The sequence below is a fragment of the Erpetoichthys calabaricus genome, chromosome 6 (assembly GCF_900747795.2).
Source record: "Erpetoichthys calabaricus chromosome 6, fErpCal1.3, whole genome shotgun sequence".
NCBI lineage: Eukaryota > Metazoa > Chordata > Cladistia > Polypteriformes > Polypteridae > Erpetoichthys > Erpetoichthys calabaricus.
In genome coordinates this window covers 153,251,363-153,266,142 of record NC_041399.2, presented here as the reverse complement: position 1 = coordinate 153,266,142, position 14,780 = coordinate 153,251,363, and the positions used below count along the sequence as shown (strand labels likewise).

Genomic DNA, 14,780 nt, shown 5'->3' with positions numbered 1-14,780 from the left:
TTCAGTGATGCCTTAAATGTATAAATCTACCAAATTCTTGAAGCTGATATTTTAACTGTGTTAGATGACTGACAGTAATAAAAGAAGTTGGGCTTAATGTAGAGTGATGTGGTTTTGCTTGGTCATATACTGTGATGTTGATAAGAGTGGGTTTTGCAGCACCTATTACCAGACGTTTGTTGGTATTTAATGGCAAGTTGCTGTTATTGTGGTGTGGTCATGTTCTCTTGTGTTTGCACGGGTGTCTGCCTCCGGTTTGATTCCACATTCCATGATGTCCTGCAAAATGGCTAATGTATGGTCTGAGTAATGCCTTCTGATGGAGCAAGTATCTTACATAAGACTTTTCCAACATTGCACACTTGGGCACTGGCTATCTATAGGCCTGACTAGGGGGATATGAGCTCATATAATCGATACCTAGATCTTAAAATCATTTTATAAATGATACTGTGTAATATATTATACTTACAATAACACTACTTTTGTGCACTTTAAATTTTCTGTGCTTATTCATATTATTCTGCATGCCTACAGTGATAAAGCCTGGCAGAGGTCACCATAATACAGAGTAAGACATTTTGAAAATGGCAAGAATCAGCTATTCTAAGCTTATCTGCTGAGTCTGGGTGTCTTGCCAGTTTCCTAAGCCCTCCTACCCATTGTACTGCTAAATCAGCACTCAGAGACTCTTTACTCCAGCTGGCTTTAGAAATGCCCAAGATGATATCACTCATCTCTGTTTTTGATCATACACCACAGTGACACACTATGATTCATATTCATAAAACAGATTTTCTTGTAGATACTCATTTTTTTTTTTTCATCATAAGTCAGTTCAAGTGATTTGCTAAAGGCAAAAGTAGCTAACCAGAGACTTCACAGATTAGCCTTCTGATTCAAATGACCTCGGGCACAATTGATCTTCAACTGCCTAGTTTATGAGTACACTATGCTTTCTAAGCTTGACCTCATGCATAAAAAAGAAGTGATACATTAATGATACACAAGATACATCTTTCTGAAGGTATTTTGGGAAGATTCTGTTATTTTAATCTAGTCATACTAGATTTTGTTCCTAAGATAGCTTTAAAATAGCATTATTGTGCTGCTCTTACCTGGTTTCTAGTCACAGTCTTTATGAAGCCTATCAACTAAAGCTACTGTATGCTGTGTTAATGTGAAAAATAACCGCATTTTCTTTTGTGTAACAATTGTGTTTTACTTTTTCTCTAGTTTAACCTGGTATGTGATTCCAACTGGAAAGTCCACATTGCTAAGTTTTCACTTCTGGTGGGTTCTATCTTTGGATATTTGGTCATGGGAGTTTTGGCTGATTGGTAAGTTGTTTTCTTTATCATTTTTATTTAGATTTTCAGAATGCAGTGCTAGATTCTGCATGAATTAGCATTATTGAGTCTGCCCTCCATTAGAATAAGACAGAGGTGTCTGTCACCTTTTAGTTCTTGCAGAGACATTTTTCATTATCTCAATAGATCAATGCAAAAATAACTGGTAAGCTTTATACACTATAGCATAAAGAGGAAGCAGCTACTTGTACTGTGTTACACATTTTGCAGTTATATAATTAACAAATATATGTACTTTTTGTAGCTTTTTGTAACTTATTGCTGTGCTTTAGGGAGTCCTAAATGTTCCTAATGTGTGCATTATTTGGAAGCTCCTTTTGAATCACACATCACACATACTTTTTGCTTGCTGGGTAGCAAGTTTTAAAATCCTAAGGATCTGTAGAGATATACTCTAGTATTATTGTCACATTCCTCACAAAATAAGGATTTCCCCCTTATTGGTAAAATAGGAATATCAGCAATTTGCAAAATAATATATTTAAAAATAAAACCTTCCTTTTTGTTTTAATCAATTACTATATAAATAGAATGTCCACCCCATTCCTTTCCACACTTTTCTTACTCCCATTCTATTATCCAGGCATGCTCTGGGTTTCTTCTGCTTCCCAGCTAAAGTAATTCCTAGTACAATATTTGAAAAATAGGAACTCTAATAACACAGTGTTGTCCCAGCTGTGAATTATGGCTTTGAAGATGTTTAGAGCATGACAGTCCTTTCATGTTTAGAAGGCTACATAAGCTAACACCAGTAACATTCTCCATGATTTATCTTATGCTTAAAGATTTCAATTATTTATTAATTATTTCGTGATATTATGATAATTGCTTTGAGATATCTGTGATTATGCTGTTAATTGTATAATGCAGTTTATGTGTTACAGATAGGGTGATGTTTGGCTTTTGAGGCACCTTTGTAGCATTCATGGAACTTGGCATATATCCTGAGATTACTATATTACATAAATTTGGTCTTTCGTTATTTGTCTGATTGACTCAGTTCATGCTCAGTGAATATATTTTTTTTGACTGGGCTAAGAGTATAGTTTTATAATGCCAAATTGCTACCATATTGCAGAATGTCTGTCAGATTTATCTCAACAGTATACTACAAAAGATGTCTGGTTTCTCATTTTTTGGAACTGTAAGCACTCACTTGTTAATAGTCTGTCTTTCTGTTATGTGCATTGATATCAGAGAAGAATATTTTCCAATGCCATCTGTAGCTAAGTAAAGCTGCCTTCTGGCTTACTCACATGTAACTATGCCTGCTGAGCCCTGATTTGGAAGATAAACAATCAAAATCCCCATCTGGTATCTGAGATATATATGTATATATCTTTGTATGTCTTGTTTTACATGTCAGATTTGGTTCTGTCTTCAGTTAGTAAACACTCAGTATTTTATGATCAATATACCGTTAAAAAAACAAAACAGGTTTTTAAACATTTGTTTTTTTTATTGAAAATGTCCATAACAATACAAGTTGCATAAACTTAGTTTCCATGGTGTTTTGTTTCTTCAGACCCTTGAGGATTAATGTAGTCTGCCATTCATATTCACAGACAGAAAGTTTTCTGCTTAAGTTTTACATTATATTTACTTCTAAATTTTAGCATATCTAATGCTGCATACCAGTATTAATTTTGACAATACATTTTGATTTAGTTTTAGTCTCAATCTTCTAAATTGCATTTTATTTTTAGTCTCCTTTTAGTCATTTAATTATTGTTAGTTTTAGTCTTGTTTTAGTGGACAAAAAATAAATTAATTTTAGTCAAGAAAAAGTAAATCTGTTTTAGTCAACTAAAAGTAAAAGTAAATTAATCAAAAAGTCAAAATCAGATGGATATCTTGTTTAAAATATGAATATGCACAGAATATACTATACCTCTAAACTATTAAACTAACATGTAGAACATGTACATGTGCATGTACAAACTACATGCTGTGATTATTGAACAGAAAATAAAGAGTAGGTGTAGAAAGGATTTACTCCAAAAGCTCTTGGTGAAGATTATGGCAGCTCTTTTCCATTGTCCCAGTTTTCTGGACTTCAATGTGCCTTAGTTATGCTGCTATAAGATTTTACCAAAAAACAGTGGACCAATCAACACACATTTCATTTCTCCACTGGGTTTATAAAGAATTAGATCATCTTGGACTATCTAATTTATCTGACCATGTGCACATTTTAAATTTATTCTCTGATATTTTTTCTCCAGGAACTGAAAAATACTGCTTAAAATAAAAATAAAAATTCAAACATTATTATATCTATGATATTGAATTAGAGAATTCTAAAATAATTTAGGATACTTACATTTAAACATGCCCTTAAAAGCTGTTTTTGTAATAAATACTTTTAAAATCTGGTTTGTCAGAGAATTACTCAGTTAGATTTGCAACATTTGCTATTGTTAAGATTTATATTTCCACAATTAGCTTGTTAAAAACTCACTAAAGAGTCAAATTTAATGGATGAATCATATTTTTACATGATATTTTTCTAATATTTCAGAACTGTTGTAAAAGAGTCTTTGCTGTGGTGTTTCCAAAATGTCTGACATGAGTGATCAGTCTTTGTTATTGCTTAGCCTGTATGCTAATCCACAATCACAAAAATTACCTACAGTCAATCTACCTACAGTCAATCTACGTGTGTGTGTATATATATATCCATCCATCCATTTTCCAACCCGCTATATTCCTAACTACAGGGTCACGGGGGTCTGCTGGAGCCAATCCCAGCCAACACAGGGCACAAGGCAGGAACCAATCCTGGGCAGGGTGCCAACCCACCGCAGGTATATATATATATATATATATATATATATATATATATATAAGCCAAATACCACTGACTCACTCATCACGAAATCTCCTGAACCATGAGAACTTGGGACTTGAAATTTGGAATGCAGGTTACCCTTGGCCCGTAGGTGCTTGCTAAGAAACGGTTTTAAAAATTTTGTGGTCCAAGTGCAAAATGTCTTATAGTTTTTAGACTGGCTTTTCACGAGAGAACTACATAACGGATTTAGATTGTTTTTTTTTCTATAATTTGCTTGAACATTCCATTGATTTTGCGACTTTATCGTGCTAAGTATCATAGTTCGCTTGGGGTACTGATTTATTAGTGCGAATCCAAGAGAGACTCATTGGGCTGTGGGGAGGGGGTCGGGGCCCTCCTCACTCAAGCGTCTGCCTTGGGGCGTAACCTTAACTCCGCTTCGTTAGCAAATGAGAGAACTACTTAACTGATTTAGATCTTTTTTTTTTCTATAATTTGCTTGAACATTCTGGTTGATTTTGCAACTTCTCTCATTGCGCTAAGAATCATAGTTCGCTTGCTGGAGTTATTTATTCGCGCTAATCGAAGACAGAGGCTGAGGGGAGGGAGAAGAGTGACGTCAGGAGTAGAGAGCTGGGCGGGGCCCTCCTCACTGTCCTGTTTCACTAATACGCGGGCAAAGCCGCAGGGGATGGCTAGTTAATCATAACTAAGAGACTGCATTACATTTACTAACATACCATTCTAATATATGAAATAAGTGCGTTTACTATGTTCTTCACATTTTAGGGGTTATGCTCATAAACATTAGTTTGCCCTTGAAAACCAAACAACACATATTTAGTGTCTTCAGAGTCGTATTCAGCAGTGAAGCAGTGCTGTTTTTCTATACTGTGTATGTACATATTGTATTAATTGGGAGATACGCTTCAAGCACTTCAAGGACTGAAATCCTAAATACATTTTATGTTAGTATTAACAAATGGAGCAGCTGCATTTCATCGGTGATGTAGACAAGCCAAATAGCCACTTAGTTTGAAATTTGCCTCGATGTTTAATTGTTATGACTGTCGTCGTCACTGCCACTGTGCCTGTATGTGCATGTGGAGGTGTGCGAGGTAGTTTCACCTGCAACATTGAACTGTATACACCAGTTACAAAATGAATGGATGCGTGGACGAACAGGTGTAGTTGTGCTCATTACAATCAAAGAATGACTGCTAAGCTTCCGTTCCTTTATGGGGACTGTGCAGGACACTGTATTAAAAGTGATTAATTCCCCCGTAATTTCATCTGTTGTAACAAATGTGTGACACTACAAGCTAAACAGTTAAAACTCACATCTGAGGCTGAGTGCATCTGATTGTGCTCTCAAAACTGCATGAATCTGTTTCTTAAGTAACTTGTAAAGGGATAAAACTGGCAATAACAAAATCCTGTGTATGTCTGTGTGTTGGCTTTTTTTCCCCAATAATACGCACGTTTTCCTCATTTGCACTTGATGCATTTGTATTTGTAGGGTAAACGAGAGCCAGAGGAAACATAGATAACCTAGATAACGTTACATACCTTGGCATGAATCTCACGGTGGCGTGCCTATAGATGACTCTTCAGGTTTGTGGAGTTCTTTCCCATGAGCTTCATTCCACGTGACTTACATGGAGTTTTATTTTCATCAGCTTTGTAATTAAGGTTGGTCCAAATGTTTTTTCACTTAAGAGTCACGTTGGTCGACATAGCAGAACAGAATGGAGTAGCATTCTAGCTGATGTGATGATTTCCTAATGGTGCCCAAACTTAGTGTTATCTAATTACAAGTGTGCTTACATATTTTTAAAATTACACCACTGCCTTCATTTTCAGTATTTGTTGTGTAATGTCGTGTGTAACAGAGATGTGTAAAGAGCTTCACATTGCTCACTGTCCAGTCATCTGTCTGCAACATTTTCATTTTGTTTAGTTTTTGTCAGCAATGATTTTAAAAGAATTCATCTTACTTAGTTTTTCATTATTAAAGGCACATTTTTATTTAGTTTTTGTTCTGTTTTCATCACAAAAAAATGTTGTTGACGAGTATTTTTCTTTTTAGTTTTTATCAACAAAATTAACACTGCTGCATACATTATATTTTAATATAACTCAATCATAATTTATGCCCAAGAACTAATCAGTCTTTCAACTCTTTTAGGGCGGATGTCGACTTTTGTCGACAGGAGGGGTTGAGAGCGAATGTCGACAAAAGTCGACATCCAGGGATAGAGGGCGACAATCAGCTGTTAATGGCGACAAAACTCACTGTCACGTCGCAGGCATTCCCTCTGTGCTTGGAGGAATGCTAGACTTGTTGACTCTGCAACTAATCCTTGCGTGTGCGTGAGTTGCGAAATGTAAACAATGGCAAGATGGCATCGACATGTCACAAGGGAGTGAAGCGAGTGCAGAAAAGAAAACACTCGGCAGACAATGTTTTGCGGATTATCGCGGAGTCGGACTCTGATTTTTCAGAATCGGATTTTATTGACAGTGATCAGGAGATCGAACAAGATAGTGAGAAGCCAGCATCAGCTGATCGGACACCAGCCGATGCCGCGCCAGCTGATCCGCTGCCAGATGAGTGCATTCGCGCAGCCGATGCATCTACGGCAAAGTTCGCGTGGAAGGAATACACAGACATTGATCCGTAGGAGCCGAACTGGCTACTGGACTTCACAAGGCGGCATGGCTTACTGTTGGACACGACAGATCACCAGCTGCTGAACTACTTCAGGCTGCTCTCTCCTGATGCTGCTTTTCAGCTACTGTCAGACAAGACAAACAGGTAGGCAGAGAGATTTTTTGAATCGCGGACTGCGCTTGCATCGCATTCTCGTTTTTCAAAGTGGAAACCCACAACAAAAGACGACATGAAGCGCGCTGTGGCATTACAAATAGAGATGGGACAGAACTGGTGATATAACTTCAGGGAGCATTGGTCCAAACGTGCTTTGTCCCCTGGTGGCTTTGGACAGGTTATGCAGTGTGATGATAGGTTCGTGATGCTGCAAAGTTTTATTCACTTCTGTAATAAACAGAAGCAAATCCCATGGGGTGAGCCAGGCTATAACGCCATGCATAAAGTTCAGCCCCTGCTTGACATTGTGGAACCAACACAGAAACAATTTTATCAGCCTGGCTGTGATTTGTCTGTGCATGAATCTATGATAAAATAAAAGGGACACCTTTTTTCTGCAAATATATGCCAGACAAGCCCACAAAGTATGGCATAAAGGATTTTGTACTGGCAGAAGCAAACACTGGTTTCTGCCTGAAAGTAATCACATATACAGGAAAGTATTTCTTTCAAAGAGAGAACTGTCCCTTGACAAGTCAGGTTGTGCTGGAGCTGCTTCAGGGCTATGAACATTTGGGTCATGTTGTGTACATTTGGACAATTTTTATACATGCCCAGAATTGTTCATGGAGCTACAGAGCAGAGGAATTGGAGCTTGTGGCACAGTGAGGGTGAACAGGATACACATGGCTTCACAGTTGAAGCCAAACAGGCTGAAGATGAAAAGAGCTGACAATACGGTTTTCATGCGGGCAGAAAACTTGGTGGCAGTGGCATGGCACGATGGCAAATGGGTGACTTGTCTCTCTACAGTACACACTAACAATATATGTGAGAAAGTGCAGCAAAAGACAATTGAAAAGTAGGCACCAAAGCAACACATATTGTAAGCAGTGCAATGTGACAATGACTGAAATTGGCTGCTTTGAGCGAGATCAGACTTTGCAGGACTTTGCTGTGTAAAATGTATGTGATATGTATGTGAAATCATAGAGTATGCAGGCTCATACAACATGCAAGACAGTAACATTTGTCAAATGTAAATATTTTTTGTTGATTTCAATTGCTTTGTGCTCTTTTTTTTAAAAAAAGTTAGTTTTTGGAAAAATATTCAGCCCTGGGAGAAAAGAAACAAAAAAAAAATTAGCACTAAAAGAGTTAATGAGTAGGGGGTTTCCTCATGCTGCATGTACAGTTCGGCAGTACAAAATGTTTGCATAAGGTACAAAGGGGATAAATACAGAATTACTCTGAAAATGATTATGGTCCAAATGGATATAAAGAGTCTTTTGTTAAATGTGCCAGGGTTCTTTAAATGGGAAATACTTGGCAACTTATTTTGTTGTAGTGGTGTTTTATCATATTCATTACAGTACATTAAACAAACATATTCCTGTATTACATTATGGTGTGGTAGTGTGGTGTACTAGTTAGTTTCGCTACCTGGCACATCCAGAAGATAGGGTTTTGAAAATTCTACTTGTTACCAATTTAAAGAGTTAAATTCTGTTATTTCGCTTATGTATACATGTACTAATATGTGTAAGTACAGGTGCTGCTGTTATAAACTTCAGCTTAATGTAGCTTTTTAATGTGAGTTTCATATATGCATGGACTCAACAAACAATACTTCACAGGCTCCTTTAGGAGGAGGAGGAGGAGGAGGAAGAGGAGGAGGAGGTTAGGAGCACCCACCACATGACAAAACACCTCAGGATCCCAATTCAGGACCCAAGTGCAGCCATGAGGCGGGTGACACCTCAGCACCAATCTAGTTCGAATGGAGTGGAACAGTGTGAGGTTTTCTTTATAGTAGCTGTAGTACTAGGGTGTTGTACCGTGTTAGCCATTATGATTTATAGTAGCTGGAGAGCCAGTCCTGCCACCAACCCCCAAGTGTTCCCTGTAAGTTGGAGGACCTGCTTGCAGGGCTGGTTGCAGATTAACATCATACCCAGGATGGAGCAATTACAGGTTAAGAAGTGCTTGAATTATAATTTAATTGATATTTAGCTTGTAAAGCAAATGATTAAAATTTGGACAGTCGTTTAGTAGTATTTTAACTCTGCTTGAATTTGTTAAAGAATTGTAAAACCTTTATATTGTTCATTAAAATCTAAAAATATTAAATATGTGTTAAATTGAAAGCTACAAGTGGTAATCATAGGCCAATTTGTATGTCATGTATTTAGTCCAAAATAAGGTGGACTTTTTTGTTGATGCGCCTGATCAGAATCAGAATCAGAATCAGAATCAGCTTTATTGGCCAAGTCTATGTACACATACAAGGAATTGGACTCCGGTTTTACCTAGTATTGTCCCTGATGCTTTGAGATTGACTTAATTGTTCATGAGAGTGATGGCCTGAGGAAAGAAACTGTTCACATGTCTGGTAGTTTTGGCGTACAGTGCTCTGTAGCGCCTACCAGAGGGAAGAAGTTGAAAAAGGGTGTGATGGGTCTGCAATGATGTTTTCTGCCCTTTTCCTGACTCAAGATCTGTATAAGTCTTGAATGGAGGGCAGATCAACACCAATGATTTTTTCTGCAATCCTGACTGTCCGTTGAAGTCTGTTCCTGTCCTGTTTTGTGGCTGAACCAAACCAGACTGTGATAGATGAACAGAGAACAGACTGGATTACTGCAGAGTAAAATTGGATGAGCAGCTCCTGAGGCAGGTTGAACTTTCTGAGCTGGCGCAGGAAGTACAACCTCTGCTGGGCCTTTTTAACAATTGTGTTTATGTTTAGTTCCCACTTTAGGTCCTGGGAAATTGTGGATCCTAGAAACCTAAAGTTTTCCACAGCAGACACAATGCTGTTGAGTAGTGTGAGAGGGGGCAGCACTGGGGGGCTCCTCCTGAAGTCCACTGTCATCTCCACAGTTTTAAGCTTGTTCAGCTCCAGGTTGTTTTGACCGCACCAGAGGGCCAGCTGTTCGACCTCTCGTCTGTATACAGACTCATCACTGTCCTTGATGAGGCCAATGACTGTCATATCATCTGCAAACTTCAGGATTTTAACAGACGGGTCTCTTGAGGTGCAGTCATTTGTGTAGAGGGAGAAGAGCAGAGGAGAGAGGACACATCCCTGGGGGGCGCCAGTGCTGACTGTTTGTGTGCTGGATGTGATTTTTCCCAGTCTCACTTGCTGCTTCCTATCTGTCAGGAAGTTTTTGATCCACTGGGAGATGGGAGCTGGTACATTGAGCCAAGTGAGTTTGGTGTGGAGGACTTCTGGAATGATAGTGTTGAACGCCGAGCTGAAGTCCACAAACAGGATCCTAGCATATGTCCCTGGAGAGTCGAGATGTTGCAGGATGTAGTGCAGTCCCATGTTGATTGCATCATCCACTGACCTGTTTGCTCGGTAAGCAAACTGTAGGGGGTCAAGCAGGGTGTCTGTAATGTCCTCCAGGTAGGTCAACACCAGTCTTTCAAAGGATTTCATGAACACAGACGTCAGGGCGACTGGCCTGTAGTCATTTAACCCTGCAATGGAGGTTTTCTTTGGAACCGGGATAATTGTGGAATGCTTAAGGCAGGAGGGAACTTCACATAGCTCCAGGGATCTGTTGAAGATCTGTGTAAATATGGGGGCCAGCTGATCAGCACAGACTTTAAGACAGGAGGGTGACACACCATCTGGACCTGGTGCCTTCCTGATCTTCTGTCTCCTGAAGAGCTGACTCACGTCCCCTTCACAGATCCTGAGTGCAGGTATGGTGTCAGTGGGGAGGGGCAGGGGCTTGGTAGTGAGTGCTGGGACTGTATTTTGATTGGCGTGGGTGAGAGGTGTGAAAGAGGGATTATCAAACCTGCAGTAGAACAAATTCAGCTCGTTGGCCAGTTGATGGTTCTCTTCAGTATGGGGGGATGGTTTCCTGTAGTTGGTGATGTCTTTCAAACCTCTCCACACTGATGCAGGGTCGTTGGCTGTAAACCTATTTTCCAGCTTTTCAGTGTAGCACCTCTTTGCTACTCTGATCTCCTTTGTCAATGTGTTTCTGGCTTGATTATACAGGATTCTGTCCCCACTTCTGTAGGCCTTCTCCTTAGCCTTACATTTCCAGTGTGGACGAATGCATATGACTTTGGCTTAATACAAAGTTTATTTTAAAGTGATTGAAATCTATGAGTTGGATTGCAAATTTAATACACAGCAAATGGAGACTGGAGTAGAGAAGAATAAAAATTGACACAAGGAGCAGAGATTTGTTTTAACATTCTTAGTAAAAGTTAGACCTCTCATAGATATGGAAATATTAGTTTCTGTCTTCATGACAAGTAAACCTGATTATAGTAATGCTCGTACCACTGGCATGTTGCAAAAACATTACAAGCTTTACAGCTTTTATCAACTATAGAAGCAAGAATTCTAAAAAATGAGCAAACAAAAAATATCTTGTATTATTCCTGAAAAATCAGTTTTATACTGGTTACCAGTTTATTTTAGAATTAATTTTAGGTACTATTGTTTCTTTTTTAAAGCATATAGTGGTTACTCTTAGAAATATGCAGCATGTACCAGTTCAAATTTGACTTTATTCTTGACATTTCCACTTTAATCTTGATGCTTATGTCGAGATTAAAGTCGACATTTCTAATTTATTCTCATAGTTTATTTTGTCATTAAAGTAGAATGTCGTAATCTAAACTTCATCCTAAAATTAATGTTTAATTTACTAGATTTTTTCAAACTCCGTCATAAGTTAATGTAGCACATTAAATGCTTTGTGTTAAGTGTTCCCCGACCCAGTTGTTAATCGCTATGCGCTTCTTAAACTGACGTCTTCTGCACTAAGAGGAGGCGCAGGCAGCGATTGCCGCTCAAAATACATTCATTTCTTGATATTCCTACTCTCTGAAAATGTAGAATGCTAAGATAAATTTTCATGATGAAATGCATTAAAGCAGGTATTAAACATGCACGGTAGTGCTGGTCCCTCTCAGTAAGGGGTCCCCAGGTGTACGTTCAGGGTAGAGAACTTTATGGCAGGTGTGACGAGGCTCCAAAAAACTGGATGTGCGAATGGGTATAATTTAAATATTGTGTAAATATTGGGTTTGAGACCTGGTGGTCGAAGACACAAACACAGAATTCAATGGATGTTCTTCTGAGTGGGCTTTTTTTATTGCATGTGTGCTGTCTCTGTCTGACGTACCAAACCCCCAGTTCCTATCCTTCCTTTTTCTTTCTCCACATACCCAATCACCACACGATAAACGTCTTTGTGAAATTAAAACTAGTTATAAACTTAGACCACAGAGTGATCAGAACTTTAAAAAAAAATCTTCGTTATACATATTTAATTATGCCATCCATTCAGGGTTGCACCCATCCCAGCAAGCATTGTGTGTGAAGCAGGAGCAAATCCTGAACAGGGCGCCAGCACATCACAGGGTGAATACGAGCAATACATACACGAGCAGGGTCAATATAGCATAACAAAACCCCACATCCTATATGACTTTGAAAAAAAACTGAAGCACGCTGAGTAAACCCACCAGAAAAACATGCAAATTCAAGGCAGAGAACACCTGGGACCCCCTTGCTGCGACGCAGCAGTGCACCCTCCATGCCATCGTGCCCCCACATGTTTAATACATGCTTTAATGCATTTCATCATGAAAATGATATCAAGTATTTATCTTAGCATTCTAAATGTTCAGGGAGCAGGAATATCATGAAAGTAATGTATTCTGTGTGGTGATCGCTGCCTGTGCCTCCTCTTAGTGCAAGAGGAAGTCAGTTTAAGAAGCATGTAGCGATTTAACATGGTTCGGGGAACACTTAAAACAAAGCATTTAATGTGCTACATAACTTATGATGGGATTTGAGAAAATCTAGTAAATTAAATATTCATTTTAAGATGAAGTTTAGTTTACGATGTTCTACTTTAATGACGTTAATTACGAGAATAAAGTCAACACGTCAATTTTAATCTCGACATAAACGGCGAGAATAAAGTAGAAATGTCGAGAGTAAATTCAACATGTCATCACACTATTACACAGTACCCAGGTACATTACACAGTATTGAAAAAAAAAAAATAAAACAAGTACAACTTGGCTTGCAGTATTATCCAGTAGTATAGAAACAGCATTCACACATTTGAACATAATGGTTCACATCCGACCTTTCTCCAGACAACAGACACGGGTCCTTTTTTTGGCAAAAGTTCTTCTGTGTCATCAAGTTCAACTTTATTGTCTGCTACAGCTTCAGTTTCAGAATGTTCTCTGTCCATTTTCACTGTTCAGTACCTCCACTAATGCATGTACTCCGTTGCATGTGTATTTAGCGGTGCAGCAGTGAAAACGGTCCCCCCTTAAACAGTTTCCTGCTGCACCACGTTCTGAACGTTGTTTAGGCTATTTAAACCGGTGTTGCGGTATAAGAAAAATCCATATCATAACAAAAATAAAAACGGTTTTTGGTATGAACTGGTATACCGCCCAGCACTAGGTTCTAAATCTATTGAATGATACCTTATTATTTTTTTATACAAATGGATTTGTCTTCAAATGTATACTAAGTATTACAGCTTAAATATCATTGCGTTTTAACTATGTCATTATCTCTATGTCTGCATGTTTTTTTTTCTTTTCTTCTCTCAAGTACTCTAATTTTCGCTTCAAAGACATGTATGCTAGGGTAATTAGCAACTCTGAACTGAGTATATGCGTGTAGTGGTATAGCATGATGTACAGGATTAGTTTCTGATTAGTACTATGTAGTACTGTTACTTAACAATAATAATATTTTTAATTTTACTGTTCTTACTATACTTTAAGTACATACATTATATGTTGTACAGGGTGACATAGTGCTGCATTAGTTGAGTGTTGCTGATTATAGCTCAAGGAGACTGGCTTTTAACCCTCTGCCCAATTCCTCTCTACATGGGACTTGCACATTCAGCAAGCATTTATTCTCTGTATGACTGCTTTCTTTTACATTCCAAAGATAACCAGGGCATGTTTATTAACAATTTAAACCCTATATGATGGAGTGATGGTATATGTGTAAATAACTGCAAATGCAACTAAGTTTGCATTTGACAACCTGTGACTCTATATTAGAATTAGCAGGTTCAGATAATGGAAAAGTGGATGGATATATAGTACTGCATAAATTTGGATATTACATCATTTTAGCTTGAAAAACAAATATTGGAGATGCAACCAATTAAACAGTTTTCAGTTTTCAATGTTGAGCAAACTAACCACACTTGTAATGATTAAAGCTGCTGCAACATGGATCCAGCATCCTGGGTTGAAATCCCTTGACTGGTTGTTCTCCCAGCATATCCAGATATTTCTGTTTTCCCCAAAGAAGTGCATGTTATGTTACATGTCCATTCCAAATTGGCTGTGTTTCTACAAGTAGGTCTTATAATGAACCGGCACCCTGCTTTGTGCACAGTGTTGCCTGGATTTGCTCAAAACTGTCACAATCCTGAACTGAATTAAGCAGGTTGGAATATATTATACACTGTTAATGCAAGATAAGTTAGCTAAAATAAAAAGCAATTTAGAGGCAATGTGTAAGTGTTTATGACAATGCATCATTCTCATTTTTTCACGCATTGCTTTGAGGGTACTGAACATTTTGAAAAATTACGAGACCAATGGTACAACGTACATAATTTTGCTGAAGGGGTATATATACCACAATAATTTTCTCATTATTGAAGTTTCTTCTAAAACTGTAACTTCAGACAAATGTACATTGTTTAATTTTTAAATTTGAGATTGACAGAAAGATAAAGTTGTACATATGAT

The 14,780-nt window shown here is 38.1% G+C and overlaps 1 protein-coding gene across 1 annotated transcript in view; it reads left to right on the top strand.

The window, feature by feature from the left end:
• Window positions 1–14,780, top strand: part of LOC114653608 (solute carrier family 22 member 23) — a 223,721-nt gene that overhangs the window by 65,882 nt on the left and 143,059 nt on the right. Inside the window, exon 2 of the mRNA XM_028804013.2 lies at window positions 1,237–1,340. Coding sequence (XP_028659846.1) covers window positions 1,237–1,340 — 104 coding nt within the window. The remainder of the gene's footprint in view (window positions 1–1,236; window positions 1,341–14,780) is intronic.